General features: G+C 45.3%; 3 protein-coding genes across 13 annotated transcripts; all 3 read left to right on the forward strand.

Moving 5' to 3' along the window:
• Nucleotides 1–364: 364 nt before the first annotated feature.
• Nucleotides 365–19,336, forward strand: LOC124051559 (butyrophilin-like protein 2). 6 transcript variants are annotated; one of them, XM_046375060.1, is made up of 6 exons: nucleotides 365–452; nucleotides 2,557–2,895; nucleotides 4,149–4,202; nucleotides 16,481–16,819; nucleotides 18,079–18,132; nucleotides 18,657–19,336. In XM_046375060.1, exons 2-6 carry the CDS (start codon nucleotides 2,571–2,573, stop codon nucleotides 19,127–19,129), a joined length of 1,245 nt encoding a protein of 414 aa, XP_046231016.1. In that variant the 5' UTR covers nucleotides 365–452; nucleotides 2,557–2,570; the 3' UTR covers nucleotides 19,130–19,336. The 6 variants fall into 6 exon arrangements, with proteins under 6 accessions (XP_046231016.1, XP_046231023.1, XP_046231031.1 ...); XM_046375067.1 differs by lacking the exon at nucleotides 365–452 and adding an exon at nucleotides 461–755; XM_046375075.1 differs by lacking the exon at nucleotides 365–452 and adding an exon at nucleotides 461–752.
• On the forward strand, nucleotides 10,889–13,631 carry LOC124051681 (myelin-oligodendrocyte glycoprotein-like). 2 transcript variants are annotated; one of them, XM_046375292.1, is made up of 5 exons: nucleotides 10,895–11,237; nucleotides 11,522–11,860; nucleotides 12,016–12,063; nucleotides 12,197–12,271; nucleotides 12,591–13,631. In XM_046375292.1, exons 1-5 carry the CDS (start codon nucleotides 11,180–11,182, stop codon nucleotides 12,620–12,622), a joined length of 552 nt encoding a protein of 183 aa, XP_046231248.1. In that variant the 5' UTR covers nucleotides 10,895–11,179; the 3' UTR covers nucleotides 12,623–13,631. The 2 variants fall into 2 exon arrangements, with proteins under 2 accessions (XP_046231238.1, XP_046231248.1); XM_046375282.1 differs by lacking the exon at nucleotides 12,591–13,631 and having other exon boundaries at nucleotides 10,889–11,237; nucleotides 12,197–12,576.
• On the forward strand, nucleotides 16,376–27,546 carry LOC124051656 (myelin-oligodendrocyte glycoprotein-like). Of its 5 annotated transcripts, none has more exons than XM_046375270.1 (4): nucleotides 16,376–16,426; nucleotides 25,367–25,775; nucleotides 25,930–25,977; nucleotides 26,111–26,490. In XM_046375270.1, exons 2-4 carry the CDS (start codon nucleotides 25,451–25,453, stop codon nucleotides 26,269–26,271), a joined length of 534 nt encoding a protein of 177 aa, XP_046231226.1. In that variant the 5' UTR covers nucleotides 16,376–16,426; nucleotides 25,367–25,450; the 3' UTR covers nucleotides 26,272–26,490. The 5 variants fall into 5 exon arrangements, with proteins under 5 accessions (XP_046231226.1, XP_046231218.1, XP_046231209.1 ...); XM_046375262.1 differs by lacking the exon at nucleotides 16,376–16,426 and adding an exon at nucleotides 23,100–24,081 and having other exon boundaries at nucleotides 25,437–25,775; XM_046375253.1 differs by lacking the exon at nucleotides 16,376–16,426 and adding an exon at nucleotides 24,804–25,152 and having other exon boundaries at nucleotides 25,437–25,775.
• Nucleotides 27,547–27,765: the final 219 nt, after the last annotated feature.

The following is a 27,765-nucleotide window of genomic DNA, read 5'->3' on the forward strand; positions in this document are numbered from 1 at the left end:
CGGTCTTTATGTTTGTTGGCTTTTTTCCTCATAGGCGTCATTTGAAAGGTGAAAGATTAAATGCACACGTGGGAACATGAAATAACATGTGAATGTCTTTAACATGATGTGGAAGCTACAGTAAGAGTGACGTGCAGGCCAGACTGTCGGTCTGCAACACGTGGATACACACACTATGATGTAAACGGATGCGAGGAGATCGCTGCTTTACGCGTGACGGAAACACGCAAGCTATCGCGAAAGAGGCCATTATTGAACGCTACATGACTGAAACTCGCCGTTATTGAGATCTGCAGAAGAAGCGCGAACAACAGCGGAAGGGGAGGGGTTAGAGAGCACGTGACCCCGCGGTTGACCTATTTCACCTATAGACGTGCAGGGTTCAACCAGCATTCGGTGAAGGGAAATTCAAACCTTTCAGCATGTGGACTGCGCTCAAAGTTTCAGACCAGGTAACAAAAGTCTAACTTCATTTGGTAAACACTAACCCTGAGTTTTTGTGGGTTTTACCACGCCAGGGTCTGGCTGAACTCTGCAGGCTGCAGCTGCTTCATTCAGTTCAACGTCCCTTACAAAGATGCGCGTATCTTCGGTTGGAAATACTTAACATCCGCTCGGGCAACAGTTTCACCATGCGGTTTGTGCAGCGCCGATAAAACAAGTGAAATATCAGCATGTTTTAAACCCAGGAGTGTTGAGGCTGACTTCATCGTCTGGTGGCAGTTTGGAGAAAAATGTTTTGCTTCGGCAACGTAGTAAGTCACCTGAGAGTTCTGAACCTTTTGTACCGATAGTCACTTCACAGCAGGATTGACATTGTGATAGTTCAAAGTTGTACAAGTGTCAAAATGCTAGACATACAGAAGTGAAAAAATACAACCAGTCTTTTAAGTTTAATTGGTTACGGTCCGAAAAATCTGTATTGCTGTAAAACCGAAATCTAAAATAATCTAAAATCAAAATAGTCCTACCTTCATTCATATTAAGAATAGCGTGTACCCGTTAGACTGGTAACTCAGTGTATAAATCACATGCTAACACCGTATGAAATGTTGAAAAAAATCTGTCCTATTTACGACATTGAACAGAAACACGTAAAAGACTAAATAATGGGATTATTGGTGACAGCGCGACATCCTTCTGAAACATGGGTTGGTTAAAAGGCGCTCTTCTGGACTGTACCATTCTGACAGTAAGGGGGGGCAGTGAATTCACCAAGCCAGGCGCGTTCTAACATTAACGTGTGTTAAAGTAGTTATATAGCAGAAACGTTATATAGTTGTATAACAAAAAGTTATAAAGAAGTAATTATGGTTAAAAGTACGAAGCTGCGGCACTCTGAGACCAGCGCCTCATCGTCGCTCCACCCTTTGTCCCAGCTGATTGGTTGTTGTTTGGCGGCAGAGTTGGCTGATGTCATACCCTTTTAACGCGGCTTGTTCGAAAACAACGTGAGCCCGTCGCGAGATCTGCCCACCTCTGAATCGACGCGTTTGTGTCAAAATGATCGCGAAACTGCAAACTTTACTATTTATTTGCATTAGCATTTCATCGTTAGCTGCCGGTAAGTTTACTTCACTGCTCTAAAAACGGAAGAAGAAATGATGTCCAACTAAAATCTGGTCGCTGTTTGACTCCCTTGTTATTAGCAGCTAGCGCTTGTTAGCTACATGTCGTAAGATTAAGCTTGATCCGCTCTGTTTAAACTTTAAAAGGACTTTAAAAAACTTTGAACTTTAGTTTTGACGTATTGAAAGTTGCGTTTACAACTTGATAAAGTCAGTGTTACACCACATACGATGGCACCAGAAGTGTCAGAATGAGCAGCAGCTGAAAATAACGTGACCGACCGGTGTCACAGGTGCGCAGTCTGGACATGTGGACTTCACGGTCACTGAATACACACTAAATGGTAACGGTTACATAGTGCCGTAGTATTACAACAGTATTACATTAAAACTAGCCTCTTTAGATTTGAGCTAAAACAGCGAGTCTGCTGAACTTTCCAGCCTGTCCTCAGTGAGAGTAAACAAACAAAATATTTGGGTGTTTTATTCCAAAAAGTAATTTGAAGAGGACACCTTGGGATCTGGTAAAGTGTGATGGATGTTTGTCTTTCGGAAAGTAATCTCACAGTTTTCTGCTAATTAAAGGCCTGAGTGGAGCCTGAATTAAATTCCTGTTAGCCTTTGAGTATTTGGAAGTCACGCTGAATTTGTACATCAGCTTTCAGATGTCTGTAAAGTATTATGGGGGGGGATTACTGTACAATCTGCTCCAGAGGAGGAGGAGAGAGAAGCTCAGTGCATCATGGGAGATCCCCCGGCAGACTGAGCCTATAGCAGCATAACCAGGACCAGCCTAAACCAGCCCTAACCATAAGCTCTATCAAAGAGGAGAGTTTTAAGTCTACTTGAGTGTAGAGAGGGTGTCCGCCTCCCGGACCGAAACCACAAGATGATGTGAGAGGCTGAGAGTTGTGAAGCTGAGCTGACAGTGCAGATAAAATGTTTGGAAACATTCTTTCAAACCGTCTGACCTTTTCTGTTTCCTCAGGAGAGCTTCGACTCATGTGCCCGACTCAGCAAGTCAGGGCAACAGAGGGTGAGAACGCAACTCTTCCGTGTCATCCGGATCAACGGATCGACTTGTCTAACCACACAGTGGAGTGGACCAAACTCAACCCCGAGGAGACCGTCCACGTCTATCGACGCAGAAAGGACGATCCTGGCCCACAGAGTCCACAATACAAAGACAGGACGACTCTGAACCGTGAGGACCTGAAGACAGGAAACCTGGCGCTGCACATCTCCTCAGTGAATCAGTCTGACAGCGGGACGTACAGATGTGTCATCCCAGAGGAGGCAGAGCCCTGTACTGTTGTCCTTCTCATCGGTGAGCAGTCAGAAGCTAATTCTGTGTAGTTCACATGTCAGAATGTGACGTGTCTCTGCATGTTAGGATGATAATGAAACGACTTGTGAGCTGCAGCCCACGTGGACACTTTGGTTGGACAGTCGGCGTCCACAGAGTTCACACAGCGTTTGTAACAGTTCAGCTGTTCAACAGATTCTCCACAGAGCACATAGAACACACCTCACTCATCCATAAACCTCAGCTTTAACTCCATACTTTCAGCTACGTACTAGGGGTGGGAATTGAAGTTTTTATCAATCGGTCGATTCTGTCTATCAATCCAATTCCTCATCAGTTCTCTTATTGAGTAGTTCATTGAATGACAAAAAGGAGTTCTACAGTCTTCTGCACCAAAAGCAACCATTTTATTTTTTTCTCAAAATTATGTCTGCACAAGACTGTGAACCTGAACATATTCAACTCGAACACTGAACAGCACCTTGACAAGATAGAGTGTAGAAAGAAAATATTTTTTTCCTTTTCTTAAAAAGGATATTGTAAATGAGGTAACAGTGGACACACAAGTCCTCTTTGGAAAAATAGTCATGTATGCCACGATAACATTGTTTATTTAACTTACTGCAAGCTTAAACCAGATTTAACCAAAATTATTATTACTTAATTCCATGCTGGGTGGACAAATGTGTTAGGATGTTGCTGGTATTTGCACCCTTACCCGATATTACAGCATTGTGCTGATTACACGTGGCAGAATTCTCATCTTCTCATGAGAATCTCATCAGGCTTTAGATCGCTTTCTCCTCTCTATGATGCTGCCTGGTGGTGTGGTTGAAGATCCGAGTCGTTGCAGAGTGTGTGACGCAAATGTACCACGACTCCAAATTTCTGGAAAAGGGAAATGAGAGAATCGTTAAGAAGAATCAATGACATTGGAGGCGTACAATTCTGATGGAATCGGTCAGTTGGAACCAGTTCTGAGTCAGAACTGGTTCTCGATTCCCATCCCTGCTACGTGCATGACCTTGAATTTGATGATCCATTAGATCCAGTTGTCATCAGTAGCAGGAAAACCACAGAGCTAAGAAATAGTGTGACACAAAGCCCCGGTTTTATTTTTATACTTTAGTTGGTTTATACAGGTAAAACACAAGACGTAACATGCTGACCGGGGACAGAGCAGGACCAGCTGGTCCCCTCTGGTTCCAGGACCCTTCTGTCTGACTTTATATTTTAGCCAGTGTTTTCTGACATCATCTTGTCATTTTAAACAGAAACCCAAGACCAACCGGGCGAGATAGAGACAACAACGCGTCTTCTGGAAGAAGGTAAATATGTGACCTGACGACAGCACTGACCGGTTGGGTTGAGAGAGAGAGAGAGTGGGCGGTGCATAGACTGAGATGTATAACAACAGTATTGGAATGACAATGACAGTATTAACAATAATAACATTGATAGTAATTATAATAATGCGGAAATATAACAGCTGGTAACAAGAGTCGTCGGTGTCCAGGAGGACCGCAGCAGGAGGTCCAGAAGAGGCCAGAAAGCATAAAGACTCACGACATGAGAGTTAGAGGAGGAGAGAGAAGCTCAGTGCATCATGGGAGATCCCCCGGCAGACTGAGCCTATAGCAGCATAACCAGGACCAGCCTAAACCAGCCCTAACCATAAGCTCTATCAAAGAGGAGAGTTTTAAGTCTACTTGAGTGTAGAGAGGGTGTCCGCCTCCTGGACCGAAACCACAAGATGATGTGAGAGGCTGAGAGTTGTGAAGCTGAGCTGACAGTGCAGATAAAGTGTTTGGAAACATTCTTTCAAACCATCTGACCTTTTCTGTTTCCTCAGGAAAACCTCGACTCATGTGCCCGACAGAGCGAGTCAGGGCAACAGAGGGTGAAAGTGTGACTCTCTTGTGTCATCCGGATCAACGGATCGATTTGTCTGAAGACACAGTGGACTGGACCGTCCACGTCTATCAGTGCGGACAGGACGATCTTGATCCACAGAGTCCACAATACAGAAACAGGACGACTCTGAACCATGAGGACCTGAAGACAGGAAACCTGACGCTGCACATCTCCTCAGTGAATCAGTCTGACAACGGGACGTACAGATGTGTCATCCCAGAGGAGGCAAAGTGCTGTATTGTTGTCCTTCCTGTCGGTGAGTATCTTGAAGACTGTACAGACCAATTTAGGACCTTTTTAATTCCAGATTTTGGTGATGAACTGCAGATAATGAAAGACCTTTCTCCCTTTGCTTGTGTGAGTCATGGGGAATCAGTGGGAATTGTATATCATTTGAAACTACAAACATGATGACAGGAGGCAATCCCAGCTCAACTGGACCTCCAGAAGGGACCAAGCCAAGCAGGAAGCACCTTGATTTGGTTCTCTAGAAAAGTCTTGGATGTCTTTGAGTACACGATAATCTGACTGGGGGTGTTTTTAAATTATGAGAACTAATTATCAGAACGAAGAACTGTGTTGTGAAAACCACTCAGCTCGGCTCCCTGATGTTCCTTCAGATGGCGCCAAGATGGAGGCTGCCTGGATCGTCATCTCCACCGGTGTCGTCATCGCTGTTGCTCTTGTTCTGTTCATCCTGGTGAAATGTGGAAGCACCAGTAAGTATCAAAATTGGTGGGAAAACTCTCATCACCTCGTTAGCTAGCAGTGTCAGCCAGCTGATCCGAGATCTGCTGCCATTCAGTTTGTGGGAGGAGGATGAGTTAGTTGGGCTGAGAGTGGAGCAAAAAAACGATTTCTGTCTGGATTTTTCAAATCCAAATTTGACCGATCGTATAAATGATTGAATTATTTCAATAGATTGAATCAGGTTTTTTTGTAAATTGAATGCGTTGCAAACTGGTTTCCATGTTCCCACAGAGATTTGTAAGACGTTGGAATGGATGAAGGGACAGGAAGCAGAAAAGGCAAACAATGGCGAGATGGAAAACCTGAGGACCCAAACAGAGCGACGTAGCAGTGAGTCGGCGGTCTGAGGCGAAATCCATCCATCCATCCATCTTCTGGGACCGGGTTGCGGGGGCAGCAGCTTGAGCAGGGATGCCCAGACTTCCCTCTCCCCAGACACTTCCTCCAGCTCTTCCGGGCAGACCCCAAGGCGTTCCCAGGCCAGCCGAGTGACATAGTCCCTCCAGCGTGTCCTGGGTCTTTCTCGGGGCCTCCTCCCGGTGGGGCATGTCCGGAAGACCTCCCCGGGAAGGCCTCCAGGGGGCATCCGAAACAGATGGCCCAGCCACCTCAACTGGCTCCTTTCGATGTGGAGGAGCAGCGGCTCTACTCCGAGCTCCTCACCTTATCCCTAAGGGAGCGCCCCGCCACCCTGCAGAGAAAGCTCATTTCAGCCGCTTGTATCCGAGATCTCGTTCTTTCAGTCATGACCCAAAGTTCACGGCCATAAGTGAGGGTAGGAACGTAGATTGACTGGTAAATTCAGATCTTCACCTTACGGCTCAGCTCTGTCTTCACCACGACAGACCGATACAACGACCGCACCGATCCACCTGTCAATCTCACGCTCCCATCTTCCCTCACTCGTGAACAAGACCCCGAGATACTTAAACTCCTCCACTTGAGGCAGGAACTCTCCTCCAACCTGGAGGGGACAGACCACGTTTTTCCGGTCGAGAACCGTGGCCTCGGATTTAGAGGTGCTGATTTTCATCCCAGCTGCTTCGCACTCGGCTGCAAACAGGAAGCAGAAAAGGCAAACAATGGTGAGATGGAAAACATGAGGACCCAAACAGAGCTACGTAGCAGTGAGTCGGCGGTCTGAGGCGAAATCGTGTCCATAAAAGACCACGTCAAGAGGAGTCTGGTTCTTTTTCTTTTCTTCTCTTTCCTCCTCCTCTTTTGATATTTTTTGTATGTTTTAACCCATTAACTTTAATAAGTGGATTATTTATTTTTGTCAAATCATGTGTGTATTTATCTTTGTGCTGCCTCAGAACCATGAATTTATAAATATATAAACATGAAGTCTGTGATCTGTGCTTTCGTTTTGTCTCTCCTTTGGTCATCAGAACTTGTGTGTGAAAGAGCAGATTCAAGGCGCGTTACCTTTTAACAGAAGTAAACCTCCACTAGGGGGCGCTGCACTTTTATATAGAGAGCATCCGTAAGAGGACGACCGAGAAGAAAGTTCTAGATGGTTCCTTTTGCTTTGAACTGTTCCCGTAAGCACCACCAGTTTTTTACCTCCAAGGCCATTTAAATAGTTTTATGTGCGATAAAACGTCATTAAGATCGCAGTAAAAACTAACGGGAAAAAGTACATACAAAACAAACTTGATTTATAAAATGGAGGATAAGCACGAGCTACATGACCTTTTTCACCCCAAATTCACAAACCTCGAATCTGAATCTGAAGACTTGAACTGTCCTCATTATGATTTTACCTCGTTATTCTACTGTTCCCTTTCATTATCGTGGGTGAGTTTCGTCATCATTTGATATATTACTACATAATTATAATTTGCTCACCTATTTGCATATTCATAATGACCAATAAACAAAAACAGCTGCGTCTCAAAGTACGTGATATTAAATAAGTTGTCAAAAGTGGCTCATGTTCTGGTAATAAATTCACTTAAAAGAAATCAATCTGCCGGCCGCGTGTATTTACACGTGAGCTTACTGCGCAGGCGTGTAACCTGGTTTGTCTGCTGGCCTTTCTTGATCCCACAGCAGATCCCCTTTAGACTGGAGTCATTAAGGTCCAAAAGGTTGGACTTCTGACATGATGACGCGTCTTTGTCCACTTTCTTGTCTCTTGGTGTCCATGTTTTTACTTCTTTGACACAGCGTGACCCACTGCTTGCTGTTTGCGTGTTTTTGTCGTTGGGGCAAACGAAAAAAAATGTAAAAAATCAACTTAATTGGTGGCATAATGGTGGACTGAGGACTGAACTTAACTCGACTGCAGGTAAAACAAAGTCTTGTGCAAAGCTGTTGTCCTCTGGGTGATGTTCCCATTTATTGCAACAGAAACACAACGTCACCATCAAAGTTGATGTGAAACTGAAGCTCAGAAGCACTGGCTGTCCTCTGGAGGTCGCTAAGAGCTGTTGTGTTCCTCACCACCATCTAACTCACACTGATTCATACCTTATTCACTCACCTGCTGCTGGGTGGGTTACCAGTTAAACCGAAACAGAAACATACTGCACCCTTGTGGTCAAATAAGGTATTTGCACAAAACCTCAATGAAGAATGGCTCCTACAAACACAAACGGACACCAATGGAAACTTTGACGGCTGAGTTGTGCTTTACGCAATACACAACACACACAAACAATAACTAACTGAATAGCAGTGGTTAATAACATACTGAAACTGAATTACTAAGAAGTTGAGTATTGAAAGTAAGCAGTCCAGAAAATGAGAGAAGAACACAGCAAATCGTAAAACCAATTCAAATAAATGAACGGACAGACAAATAAATGAATGGAATCCAGTTGAAGTCCACACTGAAAGGAGGATCTTCTGGTGGCCAAACACCAAAAGGACACCTCACTGTGGCCTTTTGTTCTGACTGGGTTTAATTAAAAGGCCGCTTCAGCAAGACCTGAGGGTTCTTCATAACATAAGTCCAATCAAAGTGCAACCAGGACCGTGAAGAGCTTCGTAAACCAGTTTCGGCATGTAAGTCTGGTTGAACGGGGGACAGGAAGTTGGAGGCAAACCCTGCTGATCTGAGTCAGCAGTTGTGCTCTAATGCTGACGACGCCGACTTCCAAGGAGGGCAAACAGTTCGTGTCCTTTAAAATGTTCCTGTCTCTGCTGAGACATCTGGAGCTGGCACTGTCCTCCAGAGAAGGTAAGGGACCTCTGATGATTCTCTCAGCCGTTCTTATTGTCCTCTGAAGTGTCTTCTTGTCTGCAGCAGAGCAGCCAGCATACCACACAGTGATGCAGGCTGCCAGCACCCTCTCCATGGTGGAGCGGTCGAAGGTCAGCAGCAGTGTAGTCTCTGCTGGGACACAACCGGCTGGTGTACCTGTGCACCGCTTGGACAGGGTCCTCGCCTCATCCCTGTCATTGCCTCCGGAGATCAGGCCGCCCACAGTGGTGTCATCAGCAGGTCTGATGGTGGTGTTGGAGGAGTGGATGGGAGTGCAGTCGTGGGTGTACCGGGAATAGAGGAGTGGGCCCAGAACTCAGCCCTGTGTGGGGGGCCAGTGCTGAGCGTGAAGGTGGAGGAGCAGCGAGGACCAGTCCTCGCATTGTGGGCGGTTTGTGAGAAAGTTCGTAATCCAGGCACAGGTGGGGGGTGCAGGTGTAGCAGTTTGTCCACGAGCATCTCTGTGATTGAATGCTGAACTGTAATCCACGAGCAGCGCTGTGACGTAGTTAGGATACCTTTTGGGGTCGGGTGAGTTAAGAAGCTTCACGCTGCCGGCGCCGTCAGGGTTAACCTCACGGTGTGCACCTTGGCTACACGTTTGCCAGCAAGTGTCCTCGCACTACTTTCTGTCTTTCCTGCTGTCTTACTCTGAGGCGGAGTCCACCTGATATCTTGATCATCAAACATCCTGCACATCCGGTCCTGCTGCCGCACCAAAACAAAATACTCCGTCACAATGCAAAGTCCTGCAATGGCTGGTTGCTCAAGTACTCAGGAAAAAGTACTTGAAGTATTAAAAGTAAATGTTCTCGCTGTATAAAAACTCGCCTCGTGACTGTTATATCGTTATGCCGTCATCTGCCGCCTCGTTTGCCCCGCGTGTGCGGGTTTGCCGCAGGTTGCTGATTTCAGTCAAATACTTTGCGGGGGATGCGGGAGCTGTTGTGTTATGTTTCCTATAAATGTTATAAATATTCAGATTTTTTTTAAAAAAAAATAATTGTAGCTGGATTATCTGTGCGCTCAAATACCTGCAGCATATTTTCTGTTACTTGTTCATTGTGTTGTTATTTTGCTGTTTCTGCTGCCGCTTGAACGTGTAATTTAATGAAGGAAAGAGTCGAGATTATGTTTTATTCTGTTTATTGATAGTTTATTAATGCAGTGTTGTTATGATGTTAGTTTGGCTCCTGTACAGGTGTGTTTCAATGTTGGCATGACAGCCCGACAATCCTGTCCAACAGCTTCAGCGGATTTCGGCTGACGGAAACTGTGTCCAGTCTCACCTGAACACCTGAACACCTGCAGCACCTGCAGCACCTGTAGCACCTGCAGCACGAATCACTCAGCGTGCAGCCATGAAAGCTGTTTTGTTTCTCTGTACTTTACACTTCACTGTAACGATTACAGGTGAGTTTCTTTAGTGTTTCATGTACTTCTCAGATAACACATAATTCTGTTTATGTGTTTGTTTGTTTGTTTGTTTGGAGGGGGGGTGTTTAGTTCCGTGTCAGGGCACGTCTACATCCCTCTGACGTGGGTCCCACCGATCAGCTGTTGTATCGATGACACTGATCGGTTTGTGCTGCTGATGCCACGCTGTGAAGTGGGAATGTTACACGAGTGGCATCGGGGGGAAAAGGAGGCCACTGGAAGGGTTCAACGGACAAGTTTCCCTCGTGACTGAAACACAGGAGACGCAACATGCTGACTGGGGACAGAGCCGGACCAGCTGGTCCCCTCTGGTTCCAGGACCCTTCTGTCTGACTTGATGTTTTCTGAAACCATCTTGTCATTTTAAAAAGAAATAATTAAATATAAATATCAAATAAAAATATAATAGAAATATGAAACAAACCTGGCGAGACAGAGACAACAACGCGTCTTCCGGAAGAAGGCAAATATGTAACCTGACAACAGCTCTGACCGGTTGGGTTGAGAGAGAGAGACACACACACACACACACACACACACACACACACACACACACACACACACACACGCACGCACAGGTGCATAGACTGAGATGCATAACAGCAGTACTGGAATGACAGTGTTGTATACTGGGTAGTGATGGTGTGGAGGTGTTGAAGAGATCTCTGCTGACACCATTTTGCTTCTATAAAATGTTTATTACAAGAAGCTCAGCATCAAATCCAGCACCTGCTGTGAGAGGATCCCAGCCTGTATGGCTCACTCTGCTGAAACATCTCCACTTGTCTGCTTATGTAGTTTAGTTCACATGAAATGAGGAGGATACAAATTAACCAAAGACCTTTCCAAGACACAGAGAGAGGGGCAGAGGGTATTCGCCTCCCGGACCAAAACCACAAGATGATGTGAGAGGCTGAGAAGCTCTTTTCTCCATTTTGACTGACTGTGAGATGTGCTGGTTGGACCCACACTGACTCCTCTGTGTCTTCCTGAATGGATGAGGACACGTGTTGGTGTTGGAGCTGCACAGACTGGAGGTGTGCTGTAGCTGGTAAGCAGGGTGGAGGCTGCCGTCAAAGTTGCACCGTGTTTCTCCATACGTCAGTCCGCTTGAACAAGCAGCACAAAGTGACAGAGCGGCGTTTGTGAGGAATTACTCTGATCTCCTTCAGGAAAAGAAAGTCTCTCAGCTGATTCCTCCTCAAATGGGGGGCAGAAACTGCAGCACAAGCACCACCGAACTAAAAGAAACCTGGACAGTGCAGATAAAGTGTTTGAAAACATCAGTTGTTATTTGGAGGCTTTCAAACCGTCTGACCTTTTCTGTTTCCTCAGGAGAGCTTCGACTCATGTGCCCAACTCAGCGAGTCAGGGCAAAAGAGGGTGAAAGTGTGACTCTTCCTTGTCGTCTGGATCAACGGATCGACTTGTCTAAAGACACAGTGGACTGGACCAAACTCTACCCCGAGGAGACCGTCCACGTCTATCGAGGTGGACAGGACGATCCTGATCCACAGAGTCCACAATACAGAGACAGGACGACTCTGAACCGTGAGGACCTGAAGACAGGAAACCTGGCGCTGCACATCTCCTCAGTGAAGCAGTCTGACAGCGGGACATACAGATGTTACATCCCAAAGAGGGAAAAGTGCTATACTGTTGACCTTCTCATCGGTGAGCACTCAGAAGCTAATTCTGTGTAGTTCACATGTCAGAAATCAAAAAGGTGCAGCTGACGTGTCTCTGCATGTTAGGATGATATTGAAATGACTTGTAAAAAACATAATGTGACTTTCTGTCTCTGAGTGTCATCTTGTCATTTTAAACAGAAACACCAAGTCAGTTGGTTGAGACAAATACGTCTCCTCCAGCAGAAGGTAAATGTCTTTGTAGTCTGGGAAACTGAAGTGTCTTTCTTTCTCCCTGAGTTAAACACAATCTGACTGTCTGAACGTTCACTGTGAGCGTTTCATCTGCACACACTTAGCATCTTCTCTGATATTCCTTCAGGTGGTCCGTACCACTGGGCTGCTGTCATTGCTGTCGTCCTCTTTGTTCTTCTGGTACTGAAGAAAACAAAAATCTGTAAGTACAAACTCCTGCTCCACAGCTTTTTATTTCCAACATTTAATGTCCTGAGCAGTGAAAACAGGGACAGAAAAAAGAACTGAAAGGATTAAAAGTTGTACTCTGACATATTACATCATTAGACAAAGTGTTAGTATGAACCTTCACTGTGAACAGTGAACTTCCTGTTTCCCCCAGTGAAGGCAGGAAGTGAGGACACAGACTGACATAACTTTTCATGAGGCAGAAAAAGAGTTTGTGTACTATACTTTAATTCTTTGCTTCTGTGGTTAAATACCCTTTAATCAGTGTCACAAACTGCTTTTCTTCCCCTCAGGGGATTGTGTGAAGAGGGTCTGCAGAAGGTAGAGGCTGAACAGAGCAGCTGAGGGGGACGAGGACCACGACAGGCAGGAAGAAAAGTGATGGTCGACAGTCAGCTGCAGGACACGCCGCCTCCACCTGTTTGATCAAAGTGTTTACTGGGCCGACAACCATTAAACCTCCACACGCGTCTGCTGGACCTCAGACACCAAACAACATGAAAGCTGCTGCTCATCATTCAGCGTTAATCTGGACAATCCAACTCCCACTTGCACTACAGTAAATACTGCACATTGTCACATTTTTAATTTTATTTTTTTATAAGGTTTATTTAATTATTTAAGTTTATTTATTATTTATTATTTTGTATCTATAAATGCCCATCGTACTTGTGGGAGGAGTGAACATCTTCCTCAGTGATGCAGCGCCTCCTGCTGGTCTTTGCCTTACACAAACGTGTTGTCACTCTCATCGGTACCAGCGCTTTTACTTTTGTAGAGAGGAGGTGATGACAGCAAAGTAAGAAACAAGTTTATTTGAAAATGCAATAAATATTGTATATTTACATTAAGGAATATGGTAATCATAGTTAATGATCTATTTTTATGTTGTAAAAAGCCTGTAATATAGGAAAGAGAAATGATTATAACAATGTTCCAGTCGCTGAGCCTCGGTCTGATAGAGCGGACTGTGCAGCACTGCTCTCCATGTTTGGCCACGAGGGCGGATGAGCTGAACGGATGTGCGTGAGGTTTCAGCAACGAGCCAACACTCTGGGGATCCTGTTTCCAAAGCTCGGGGGCTGCAGTGAAGGCGGGTCCGGCTGGCGGACGACGACGGCGACACACAAAGCAAACAAAAGCAGCAAAGGAACAACACTTCCTGTCCTGGATGTACGCTCACCTTGTCACACAGGTGACCCGACACCTTTGTCAACTCCTGTTCTCACCTTATCCACTCCGAGGGCAAAGAAAAACCCTGTGGTCGTTTCATGTTAATCAGCCATGTTTTTATCATTTGAAATAATTTCAAATAAAAGTGGGGGAAAAGGGTACCTGATGGACAGCGTTTTTGTTTTCTCTTCCTGTTTACTGCTGTTTTTGTCATCTCTGCAGTGACTTTTAGAGAAGAGTTTAAATCTTTTCCTGAATTAATGAATTGGTTGTAGCACAACTCAAAATATTCTAAATGTTTCTAACAGTATTTCAGTGTTTCTGTTGGTAAGTTTAAATATAAGGCCTGTACACAAACTGGTGACTTCAGCTGTCAGATGTGACTCGTCTCAACATCAACTACCAGACTCCAGCAGAAAAACTTGGTCACATGTTTGGTCGCCATCGCGGTCATTATGTTTGTTGGCTTTTTTCCTCATAGGCGTCATTTGAAAGGTGAAAGATTAAATGCACACGTGGGAACATGAAATAACATGTGAATGTCTTTAACATGATGTGGAAGCTACAGTAAGAGTGACGTGCAGGCCAGACTGTCGGTCTGCAACACGTGGATACACACACTATGATGTAAACGGATGCGAGGAGATCGCTGCTTTACGCGTGACGGAAACACGCAAGCTATCGCGGAAGAGGCCATTATTGAACGCTACATGACTGAAACTCGCCGTTATTGAGATCTGCAGAAGAAGCGCGAACAACAGCGGAAGGGGAGGGGTTAGAGAGCACGTGACCCCGCGGTTGACCTACTTCACCTATAGACGTGCAGGGTTCAACCAGCATTCGGTGAAGGGAAATTCAAACCTTTCAGCATGTGGACTGCGCTCAAAGTTTCAGACCAGGTAACAAAGTCTAACTTCATTTGGTAAACACTAACCCTGAGTTTTTGTGGGTTTTACCACGCCAGGGTCTGGCTGAACTCTGCAGGCTGCAGCTGCTTCATTCAGTTCAACGTCCCTTACAAAGATGCGCGTATCTTCGGTTGGAAATACTTAACATCCGCTCGGGCAACAGTTTCACCATGCGGTTTGTGCAGCGCCGATAAAACAAGTGAAATATCAGCATGTTTTAAACCCAGGAGTGTTGAGGCTGACTTCATCGTCTGGTGGCAGTTTGGAGAAAAATGTTTTGCTTCGGCAGTAGTAAGTCACCTGAGAGTTCTGAACCTTTTGTACCGATAGTCACTTCACAGCAGGATTGACATTGTGATAGTTCAAAGTTGTACAAGTGTCAAAATGCTAGACATACAGAAGTGAAAAAATACAACCAGTCTTTTAAGTTTAATTGGTTACGGTCCGAAAAATCTGTATTGCTGTGAAACCGAAATCTAAAATAATCTAAAATCAAAATAGTCCTACCTTCATTCATATTAAGAATAGCGTGTACCGTTAGACTGGTAACTCAGTGTATAAATCACATGCTAACACCGTATGAAATGTTGAAAAAATCTGTCCTATTTACGACATTGAACAGAAACACGTAAAAGACTAAATAATGGGATTATTGGTGACAGCGCGACATCCTTCTGAAACATGGGTTGGTTAAAAGGCGCTCTTCTGGACTGTACCATTCTGACAGTAAGGGGGGGCAGTGAATTCACCAAGCCAGGCGCGTTCTAACATTAACGTGTGTTAAAGTTGTTATATAGCAGAAACGTTATATAGTTGTATAACAAAAAGTTATAAAGAAGTAATTATGGTTAAAGTACGAAGCTGCGGCACTCTGAGCCCAGAGCCTCATCGTCGCTCCACCCTTTGTCCCAGCTGATTGGTTGTTGTTTCGCGGCAGAGTTGGCTGATGTCATACCCTTTTAACGCGGCTTGTTCGAAAACAACGTGAGTCCGTCGCGAGACCTGCCCACCTCTGAATCGACGCGTTTGTGTCAAAATGATCGCGAAACTGCAAACTTTACTATTTATTTGCATTAGCATTTCATCGTTAGCTGCCGGTAAGTTTACTTCACTGCTCTAAAAACGGAAGAAGAAATGATGTCCAACTAAAATCTGGTCGCTGTTTGACTCCTTGTTATTAGCAGCTAGCGCTTGTTAGCTACATGTCGTAAGATTAAGCTTGATCCGCTCTGTTTAAACTTTAAAAGGACTTTAAAAAAACTTTGAACTTCAGTTTTGACGTATTGAATGTTGACGTATTGAAAGTTGCATTTACAACTTGATAAAGTCAGTGTTACACCACATACGATGGCACCAGAAGTGTCAGAATGAGCAGCAGCTGAAAATAACGTGACCGACCGGTGTCACAGGTGCGCAGTCTGGACATGTGGACTTCACGGTCACTGAATACACACTAAATGGTAACGGTTACATAGTGCCGTAGTATTACAACAGTATTACATTAAAACTACCTCTTTAGATTTGAGCTAAAACAGCGAGTCGGCTGAACTTTCCAGCCTGTCCTCAGTGAGAGGAAACAAACAAAATATTTGGGTGTTTTATTCCAAAAAGTAATTTGAAGAGGACACCTTGGGATCTGGTAAAGTGTGATGGATGTTTGTCTTTCAGAAAGTAATCTCACAGTTTTCTGCTAATTAAAGGCCTGAGTGGAGCCTGAATTAAATTCCTGTTAGCCTTTGAGTATTTGGAAGTCATGCTGAATTTGTACATCAGCTTTCAGATGTCTGTAAAGTATTATGGGGGGGGATTACTGTACAATCTGCTCCAGAGGAGGAGGAGAGAGAAGCTCAGTGCATCATGGGAGATCCCCCGGCAGACTGAGCCTATAGCAGCATAACCAGGACCAGCCTAAACCAGCCCTAACCATAAGCTCTATCAAAGAGGAGAGTTTTAAGTCTACTTGAGTGTAGAGAGGGTGTCCGCCTCCGGACCGAAACCACAAGATGATGTGAGAGGCTGAGAGTTGTGAAGCTGAGCTGACAGTGCAGATAAAATGTTTGGAAACATTCTTTCAAACCGTCTGACCTTTTCTGTTTCCTCAGGAGAGCTTCGACTCATGTGCCCGACTCAGCAAGTCAGGGCAACAGAGGGTGAGAACGCAACTCTTCCGTGTCATCCGGATCAACGGATCGACTTGTCTAACCACACAGTGGAGTGGACCAAACTCAACCCCGAGGAGACCGTCCACGTCTATCGACGCAGAAAGGACGATCCTGGCCCACAGAGTCCACAATACAAAGACAGGACGACTCTGAACCGTGAGGACCTGAAGACAGGAAACCTGGCGCTGCACATCTCCTCAGTGAATCAGTCTGACAGCGGGACGTACAGATGTGTCATCCCAGAGGAGGCAGAGCCCTGTACTGTTGTCCTTCTCATCGGTGAGCAGTCAGAAGCTAATTCTGTGTAGTTCACATGTCAGAATGTGACGTGTCTCTGCATGTTAGGATGATAATGAAACGACTTGTGAGCTGCAGCCCACGTGGACACTTTGGTTGGACAGTCGGCGTCCACAGAGTTCACACAGCTTTGTAACAGTTCAGCTGTTCAACAGATTCTCCACAGAGCACATAGAACACACCTCACTCATCCATAAACCTCAGCTTTAACTCCATACTTTCAGCTACGTACTAGGGGGTGGGAATTGAAGTTTTTATCAATCGGTCGATTCTGTCTATCAATCCAATTCCTCATCAGTTCTCTTATTGAGTAGTTCATTGAATGACAAAAAGGAGTTCTACAGTCTTCTGCACCAAAAGCAACCATTTTATTTTTTTCTCAAAATTATGTCTGCACAAGACTGTGAACCTGAACATATTCAACTCGAACACTGAACAGCACCTTGACAAGATAGAGTGTAGAAAGAAAATATTTTTTTTCCTTTTCTTAAAAAGGATATTGTAAATGAGGTAACAGTGGACACACAAGTCCTCTTTGGAAAAATAGTCATGTATGCCACGATAACATTGTTTATTTAACTTACTGCAAGCTTAAACCAGATTTAACCAAAATTATTATTACTTAATTCCATGCTGGGTGGACAAATGTGTTAGCATGTTGCTGGTATTTGCACCCTTACCCGATATTACAGCATTGTGCTGATTACACGTGGCAGAATTCTCATCTTCTCATGAGAATCTCATCAGGCTTTAGATCGCTTTTCTCTCTATGATGCTGCCTGGTGGTGTGGTTGAAGATCCGAGTCGTTGCAGAGTGTGTGACGCAAATGTACCACGACTCCAAATTTCTGGAAAAGGGAAATGAGAGAATCGTTAAGAAGAATCAATGACATTGGAGGCGTACAATTCTGATGGAATCGGTCAGTTGGAACCAGTTCTGAGTCAGAACTGGTTCTCGATTCCCATCCCTGCTACGTGCATGACCTTGAATTTGATGATCCATTAGATCCAGTTGTCATCAGTAGCAGGAAAACCACAGAGCTAAGAAATAGTCTGACACAAAGCCCCGGTTTTATTTTTATACTTTAGTTGGTTTATACAGGTAAAACACAAGACGTAACATGCTGACCGGGGACAGAGCAGGACCAGCTGGTCCCCTCTGGTTCCAGGACCCTTCTGTCTGACTTGATGTTTTAGCCAGTGTTTTCTGACATCATCTTGTCATTTGTCATTTTAAACAGAAACCCAAGACCAACCGGGCGAGACAGAGACAACAACGCGTCTTCTGGAAGAAGGTAAATATGTGACCTGACGACAGCACTGACCGGTTGGGTTGAGAGAGAGAGAGAGTGGGCGGTGCATAGACTGAGATGTATAACAACAGTATTGGAATGACAATGACAGTATTAACAATAATAACATTGATAGTAATTATAATAATGCGGAAATATAACAGCTGGTAACAAGAGTCGTCGGTGTCCAGGAGGACCGCAGCAGGAGGTCCAGAAGAGGCCAGAAAGCATAAAGACTCACGACATGAGAGTTAGAGGAGGAGAGAGAAGCTCAGTGCATCATGGGAGATCCCCCGGCAGACTGAGCCTATAGCAGCATAACCAGGACCAGCCTAAACCAGCCCTAACCATAAGCTCTATCAAAGAGGAGAGTTTTAAGTCTACTTGAGTGTAGAGAGGGTGTCCGCCTCCTGGACCGAAACCACAAGATGATGTGAGAGGCTGAGAGTTGTGAAGCTGAGCTGACAGTGCAGATAAAGTGTTTGGAAACATTCTTTCAAACCATCTGACCTTTTCTGTTTCCTCAGGAAAACCTCGACTCATGTGCCCGACAGAGCGAGTCAGGGCAACAGAGGGTGAAAGTGTGACTCTCTTGTGTCATCCGGATCAACGGATCGATTTGTCTGAAGACACAGTGGACTGGACCGTCCACGTCTATCAGTGCGGACAGGACGATCTTGATCCACAGAGTCCACAATACAGAAACAGGACGACTCTGAACCATGAGGACCTGAAGACAGGAAACCTGACGCTGCACATCTCCTCAGTGAATCAGTCTGACAACGGGACGTACAGATGTGTCATCCCAGAGGAGGCAAAGTGCTGTATTGTTGTCCTTCCTGTCGGTGAGTATCTTGAAGACTGTACAGACCAATTTAGGACCTTTTTAATTCCAGATTTTGGTGATGAACTGCAGATAATGAAAGACCTTTCTCCCTTTGCTTGTGTGAGTCATGGGGAATCAGTGGGAATTGTATATCATTTGAAACTACAAACATGATGACAGGAGGCAATCCCAGCTCAACTGGACCTCCAGAAGGGACCAAGCCAAGCAGGAAGCACCTTGATTTGGTTCTCTAGAAAAGTCTTGGATGTCTTTGAGTACACGATAATCTGACTGGGGGTGTTTTTAAATTATGAGAACTAATTATCAGAACGAAGAACTGTGTTGTGAAAACCACTCAGCTCGGCTCCCTGATGTTCCTTCAGATGGCCAAGATGGAGGCTGCCTGGATCGTCATCTCCACCGGTGTCGTCATCGCTGTTGCTCTTGTTCTGTTCATCCTGGTGAAATGTGGAAGCACCAGTAAGTATCAAAATTGGTGGGAAAACTCTCATCACCTCGTTAGCTAGCAGTGTCAGCCAGCTGATCCGAGATCTGCTGCCATTCAGTTTGTGGGAGGAGGATGAGTTAGTTGGGCTGAGAGTGGAGCAAAAAACGATTTCTGTCTGGATTTTTCAAATCCAAATTTGACCGATCGTATAAATGATTGAATTATTTCAATAGATTGAATCAGGTTTTTTTGTAAATTGAATGCGTTGCAAACTGGTTTCCATGTTCCCACAGAGATTTGTAAGACGTTGGAATGGATGAAGGGACAGGAAGCAGAAAAGGCAAACAATGGCGAGATGGAAAACCTGAGGACCCAAACAGAGCGACGTAGCAGTGAGTCGGCGGTCTGAGGCGAAATCCATCCATCCATCCATCTTCTGGGACCGGGTTGCGGGGCAGCAGCTTGAGCAGGGATGCCCAGACTTCCCTCTCCCCAGACACTTCCTCCAGCTCTTCCGGGCAGACCCCAAGGCGTTCCCAGGCCAGCCGAGTGACATAGTCCCTCCAGCGTGTCCTGGGTCTTTCTCGGGGCCTCCTCCCGGTGGGGCATGTCCGGAAGACCTCCCCGGGAAGGCCTCCAGGGGGCATCCGAAACAGATGGCCCAGCCACCTCAACTGCTCCTTTCGATGTGGAGGAGCAGCGGCTCTACTCCGAGCTCCTCACCTTATCCCTAAGGGAGCGCCCCGCCACCCTGCAGAGAAAGCTCATTTCAGCCGCTTGTATCCGAGATCTCGTTCTTTCAGTCATGACCCAAAGTTCAGCCATAGTGAGGGTAGGAACGTAGATTGACTGGTAAATTGAGATCTTCACCTTACGGCTCAGCTCTGTCTTCACCACGACAGACCGATACAACGACCGCACCGATCCACCTGTCAATCTCACGCTCCCATCTTCCCTCACTCGTGAACAAGACCCCGAGATACTTAAACTCCTCCACTTGAGGCAGGAACTCTCCTCCAACCTGGAGGGGACAGACCACGTTTTTCCGGTCGAGAACCATGGCCTCGGATTTAGAGGTGCTGATTTTCATCCCAGCTGCTTCGCACTCGGCTGCAAACAGGAAGCAGAAAAGGCAAACAATGGCGAGATGGAAAACATGAGGACCCAAACAGAGCGACGTAGCAGTGAGTCGGCGGTCTGAGGCGAAATCGTGTCCATAAAAGCCGACCACGTCAAGAGGAGTCTGGTTCTTTTTCTTTTCTTCTCTTTCCTCCTCCTCTTTTGATATTTTTTGTATGTTTTAACCCATTAACTTTAATAAGTGGATTATTTATTTTTGTCAAATCATGTGTGTATTTATCTTTGTGCTGCCTCAGAACCATGAATTTATAAATATATAAACATGAAGTCTGTGATCTGTGCTTTCGTTTTGTCTCTCCTTTGGTCATCAGAACTTGTGTGTGAAAGAGCAGATTCAAGGCGCGTTACCTTTTAACAGAAGTAAACCTCCACTAGGGGGCGCTGCAGTTTTATATAGAGAGCATCCGTAAGAGGACGACCGAGAAGAAAGTTCTAGATGGTTCCTTTTGCTTTGAACTGTTCCCGTAAGCACCACCAGTTTTTTACCTCCAAGACCATTTAAATAGTTTTATGTGCGATAAAACGTCATTAAGATCGCAGTAAAAACTAACGGGAAAAAGTACATACAAAACAAACTTGATTTATAAAATGGAGGATAAGCACGAGCTACATGACCTTTTTCACCCCTAATTCACAAACCTCGAATCTGAATCTGAAGACTTGAACTGTCCTCATTATGATTTTACCTCGTTATTCTACTGTTCCCTTTCATTATCGTGGGTGAGTTTCGTCATCATTTGATATATTACTACATAATTATTTCCTCGCCTATTTGCATATTCATAATGACCAATAAACAAAAACAGCAGCGTCTCAAAGTACGTGATATTAAATAAATTGTCAAAAGTGGCTCATGTTCTGGTAATAAATTCACTTAAAAGAAATCAATCTGCCGGCCGCGTGTATTTACACGTGAGCTTACTGCGCAGGCGTGTAACCTGGTTTGTCTGCTGGCCTTTCTTGATCCCACAGCAGATCCCCTTTAGACTGGAGTCATTAAGGTCCAAAAGGTTGGACTTCTGACGTGATGACGCGTCTTTGTCCACTTTCTTGTCTCTTGGTGTCCATGTTTTTACTTCTTTGACACAGCGTGACCCACTGCTTGCTGTTTGCGTGTTTTTGTCGTTGGGGCAAACGAAAAAAATGTAAAAAATCAACTTAATTGGTCGCATAATGGTGGACTGAGGACTGAACTTAACTCGACTGCAGGTAAAACAAAGTCTTGTGCAAAGCTGTTGTCCTCTGGTGATGTTCCCATTTATTGCAACAGAAACACAACGTCACCATCAAAGTTGATGTGAAACTGAAGCTCAGAAGCACTGGCTGTCCTCTGGAGGTCGCTAAGAGCTGTTGTGTTCCTCACCACCATCTAACTCACACTGATTCATACCTTATTCACTCACCTGCTGCTGGGTGGGTTACCAGTTAAACCGAAACAGAAACATACTGCACCCTTGTGGTCAAATAAGGTATTTGCACAAAACCTCAATGAAGAATGGCTCCTACAAACACAAACGGACACCAATGGAACTTTGACGGCTGAGTTGTGCTTTACGCAATACACAACACACACAAACAATAACTAACTGAATAGCAGTGGTTAATAACATACTGAAACTGAATTACTAAGAAGTTGAGTATTGAAAGTAAGCAGTCCAGAAAATGAGAGAAGAACACAGCAAATCGTAAAACCAATTCAAATAAATGAACGGACAGACAAATAAATGAATGGAATCCAGTTGAAGTCCACACTGAAAGGAGGATCTTCTGGTGGCCAAACACCAAAAGGACACCTCACTGTGGCCTTTTGTTCTGACTGGGTTTAATTAAAAGGCCGCTTCAGCAAGACCTGAGGGTTCTTCATAACATAAGTCCAATCAAAGTGCAACCAGGACCGTGAAGAGCTTCGTAAACCAGTTTCGGCATGTAAGTCTGGTTGAACGGGGGACAGGAAGTTGGAGGCAAACCCTGCTGATCTGAGTCAGCAGTTGTGCTCTAATGCTGACGACGCCGACTTCCAAGGAGGGCAAACAGTTCGTGTCCTTTAAAATGTTCCTGTCTCTGCTGAGACATCTGGAGCTGGCACTGTCCTCCAGAGAAGGTAAGGGACCTCTGATGATTCTCTCAGCCGTTCTTATTGTCCTCTGAAGTGTCTTCTTGTCTGCAGCAGAGCAGCCAGCATACCACACAGTGATGCAGGCTGCCAGCACCCTCTCCATGGTGGAGCGGTCGAAGGTCAGCAGCAGTGTAGTCTCTGCTGGGACACAACCGGCTGGTGTACCTGTGCACCGCTTGGACAGGGTCCTCGCCTCATCCCTGTCATTGCCTCCGGAGATCAGGCCGCCCACAGTGGTGTCATCAGCAGGTCTGATGGTGGTGTTGGAGGAGTGGATGGGAGTGCAGTCGTGGGTGTACCGGGAATAGAGGAGTGGGCCCAGAACTCAGCCCTGTGTGGGGGGCCAGTGCTGAGCGTGAAGGTGGAGAGAGCAGCGAGGACCAGTCCTCGCATTGTGGGCGGTTTGTGAGAAAGTTCGTAATCCAGGCACAGGTGGGGGTGCAGGTGTAGCAGTTTGTCCACGAGCATCTCTGTGATTGAATGCTGAACTGTAATCCACGAGCAGCGCTGTGACGTAGTTAGGATACCTTTTGGGGTCGGGTGAGTTAAGAAGCTTCACGCTGCCGGCGCCGTCAGGGTTAACCTCACGGTGTGCACCTTGGCTACACGTTTGCCAGCAAGTGTCCTCGCACTACTTTCTGTCTTTCCTGCTGTCTTACTCTGAGGCGGAGTCCACCTGATATCTTGATCATCAAACATCCTGCACATCCGGTCCTGCTGCCGCACCAAAACAAAATACTCCGTCACAATGCAAAGTCCTGCAATGGCTGGTTGCTCAAGTACTCAGGAAAAAGTACTTGAAGTATTAAAAGTAAATGTTCTCGCTGTATAAAAACTCGCCTCGTGACTGTTATATCGTTATGCCGTCATCTGCCGCCTCGTTTGCCCCGCGTGTGCGGGTTTGCCGCAGGTTGCTGATTTCAGTCAAATACTTTGCGGGGGATGCGGGAGCTGTTGTGTTATGTTTCCTATAAATGTTATAAATATTCAGATTTTTTTTAAAAAAAAATAATTGTAGCTGGATTATCTGTGCGCTCAAATACCTGCAGCATATTTTCTGTTACTTGTTCATTGTGTTGTTATTTTGCTGTTTCTGCTGCCGCTTGAACGTGTAATTTAATGAAGGAAAGAGTCGAGATTATGTTTTATTCTGTTTATTGATAGTTTATTAATGCAGTGTTGTTATGATGTTAGTTTGGCTCCTGTACAGGTGTGTTTCAATGTTGGCATGACAGCCCGACAATCCTGTCCAACAGCTTCAGCGGATTTCGGCTGACGGAAACTGTGTCCAGTCTCACCTGAACACCTGAACACCTGCAGCACCTGCAGCACCTGTAGCACCTGCAGCACGAATCACTCAGCGTGCAGCCATGAAAGCTGTTTTGTTTCTCTGTACTTTACACTTCACTGTAACGATTACAGGTGAGTTTCTTTAGTGTTTCATGTACTTCTCAGATAACACATAATTCTGTTTAGTGTTTGTTTGTTTGTTTGTTTGGAGGGGGGGTGTTTAGTTCCGTGTCAGGGCACGTCTACATCCCTCTGACGTGGGTCCCACCGATCAGCTGTTGTATCGATGACACTGATCGGTTTGTGCTGCTGATGCCACGCTGTGAAGTGGGAATGTTACACGAGTGGCATCGGGGGAAAAGGAGGCCACTGGAAGGGTTCAACGGACAAGTTTCCCTCGTGACTGAAACACAGGAGACGCAACATGCTGACTGGGGACAGAGCCGGACCAGCTGGTCCCCTCTGGTTCCAGGACCCTTCTGTCTGACTTGATGTTTTCTGAAACCATCTTGTCATTTTAAAAAGAAATAATTAAATATAAATATCAAATAAAAATATAATAGAAATATGAAACAAACCTGGCGAGACAGAGACAACAACGCGTCTTCCGGAAGAAGGCAAATATGTAACCTGACAACAGCTCTGACCGGTTGGGTTGAGAGAGAGAGACACACACACACACACACACACACACACACACACACACACACACACACACACGCACGCACAGGTGCATAGACTGAGATGCATAACAGCAGTACTGGAATGACAGTGTTGTATACTGGGTAGTGATGGTGTGGAGGTGTTGAAGAGATCTCTGCTGACACCATTTTGCTTCTATAAAATGTTTATTACAAGAAGCTCAGCATCAAATCCAGCACCTGCTGTGAGAGGATCCCAGCCTGTATGGCTCACTCTGCTGAAACATCTCCACTTGTCTGCTTATGTAGTTTAGTTCACATGAAATGAGGAGGATACAAATTAACCAAAGACCTTTCCAAGACACAGAGAGAGGGGCAGAGGGTATTCGCCTCCCGGACCAAAACCACAAGATGATGTGAGAGGCTGAGAAGCTCTTTTCTCCATTTTGACTGACTGTGAGATGTGCTGGTTGGACCCACACTGACTCCTCTGTGTCTTCCTGAATGGATGAGGACACGTGTTGGTGTTGGAGCTGCACAGACTGGAGGTGTGCTGTAGCTGGTAAGCAGGGTGGAGGCTGCCGTCAAAGTTGCACCGTGTTTCTCCATACGTCAGTCCGCTTGAACAAGCAGCACAAAGTGACAGAGCGGCGTTTGTGAGGAATTACTCTGATCTCCTTCAGGAAAAGAAAGTCTCTCAGCTGATTCCTCCTCAAATGGGGGGCAGAAACTGCAGCACAAGCACCACCGAACTAAAAGAAACCTGGACAGTGCAGATAAAGTGTTTGAAAACATCAGTTGTTATTTGGAGGCTTTCAAACCGTCTGACCTTTTCTGTTTCCTCAGGAGAGCTTCGACTCATGTGCCCAACTCAGCGAGTCAGGGCAAAAGAGGGTGAAAGTGTGACTCTTCCTTGTCGTCTGGATCAACGGATCGACTTGTCTAAAGACACAGTGGACTGGACCAAACTCTACCCCGAGGAGACCGTCCACGTCTATCGAGGTGGACAGGACGATCCTGATCCACAGAGTCCACAATACAGAGACAGGACGACTCTGAACCGTGAGGACCTGAAGACAGGAAACCTGGCGCTGCACATCTCCTCAGTGAAGCAGTCTGACAGCGGGACATACAGATGTTACATCCCAAAGAGGGAAAAGTGCTATACTGTTGACCTTCTCATCGGTGAGCACTCAGAAGCTAATTCTGTGTAGTTCACATGTCAGAAATCAAAAAGGTGCAGCTGACGTGTCTCTGCATGTTAGGATGATATTGAAATGACTTGTAAAAACATAATGTGACTTTCTGTCTCTGAGTGTCATCTTGTCATTTTAAACAGAAACACCAAGTCAGTTGGTTGAGACAAATACGTCTCCTCCAGCAGAAGGTAAATGTCTTTGTAGTCTGGGAAACTGAAGTGTCTTTCTTTCTCCCTGAGTTAAACACAATCTGACTGTCTGAACGTTCACTGTGAGCGTTTCATCTGCACACACTTAGCATCTTCTCTGATATTCCTTCAGGTGGTCCGTACCACTGGGCTGCTGTCATTGCTGTCGTCCTCTTTGTTCTTCTGGTACTGAAGAAAACAAAAATCTGTAAGTACAAACTCCTGCTCCACAGCTTTTTATTTCCAACATTTAATGTCCTGAGCAGTGAAAACAGGGACAGAAAAAAGAACTGAAAGGATTAAAAGTTGTACTCTGACATATTACATCATTAGACAAAGTGTTAGTATGAACCTTCACTGTGAACAGTGAACTTCCTGTTTCCCCCAGTGAAGGCAGGAAGTGAGGACACAGACTGACATAACTTTTCATGAGGCAGAAAAAGAGTTTGTGTACTATACTTTAATTCTTTGCTTCTGTGGTTAAATACCCTTTAATCAGTGTCACAAACTGCTTTTCTTCCCCTCAGGGGATTGTGTGAAGAGGGTCTGCAGAAGGTAGAGGCTGAACAGAGCAGCTGAGGGGGACGAGGACCACGACAGGCAGGAAGAAAAGTGATGGTCGACAGTCAGCTGCAGGACACGCCGCCTCCACCTGTTTGATCAAAGTGTTTACTGGGCCGACAACCATTAAACCTCCACACGCGTCTGCTGGACCTCAGACACCAAACAACATGAAAGCTGCTGCTCATCATTCAGCGTTAATCTGGACAATCCAACTCCCACTTGCACTACATGTAAATACTGCACATTGTCACATTTTTAATTTTATTTTTTTATAAGGTTTATTTAATTATTTAAGTTTATTTATTATTTATTATTTTGTATCTATAAATGCCCATCGTACTTGTGGGAGGAGTGAACATCTTCCTCAGTGATGCAGCGCCTCCTGCTGGTCTTTGCCTTACACAAACGTGTTGTCACTCTCATCGGTACCAGCGCTTTTACTTTTGTAGAGAGGAGGTGATGACAGCAAAGTAAGAAACAAGTTTATTTGAAAATGCAATAAATATTGTATATTTACATTAAGGAATATGGTAATCATAGTTAATGATCTATTTTTATGTTGTAAAAAGCCTGTAATATAGGAAAGAGAAATGATTATAACAATGTTCCAGTCGCTGAGCCTCGGTCTGATAGAGCGGACTGTGCAGCACTGCTCTCCATGTTTGGCCACGAGGGCGGATGAGCTGAACGGATGTGCGTGAGGTTTCAGCAACGAGCCAACACTCTGGGGATCCTGTTTCCAAAGCTCGGGGGCTGCAGTGAAGGCGGGTCCGGCTGGCGGACGACGACGGCGACACACAAAGCAAACAAAAGCAGCAAAGGAACAACACTTCCTGTCCTGGATGTACGCTCACCTTGTCACACAGGTGACCCGACACCTTTGTCAACTCCTGTTCTCACCTTATCCACTCCGAGGGCAAAGAAAAACCCTGTGGTCGTTTCATGTTAATCAGCCATGTTTTTATCATTTGAAATAATTTCAAATAAAAGTGGGGGAAAAGGGTACCTGATGGACAGCGTTTTTGTTTTCTCTTCCTGTTTACTGCTGTTTTTGTCATCTCTGCAGTGACTTTTAGAGAAGAGTTTAAATCTTTTCCTGAATTAATGAATTGGTTGTAGCACAACTCAAAATATTCTAAATGTTTCTAACAGTATTTCAGTGTTTCTGTTGGTAAGTTTAAATATAAGGCCTGTACACAAACTGGTGACTTCAGCTGTCAGATG

The sequence above is a fragment of the Scatophagus argus genome, chromosome 2 (assembly GCF_020382885.2).
Source record: "Scatophagus argus isolate fScaArg1 chromosome 2, fScaArg1.pri, whole genome shotgun sequence".
Lineage (NCBI taxonomy): Eukaryota > Metazoa > Chordata > Actinopteri > Scatophagidae > Scatophagus > Scatophagus argus.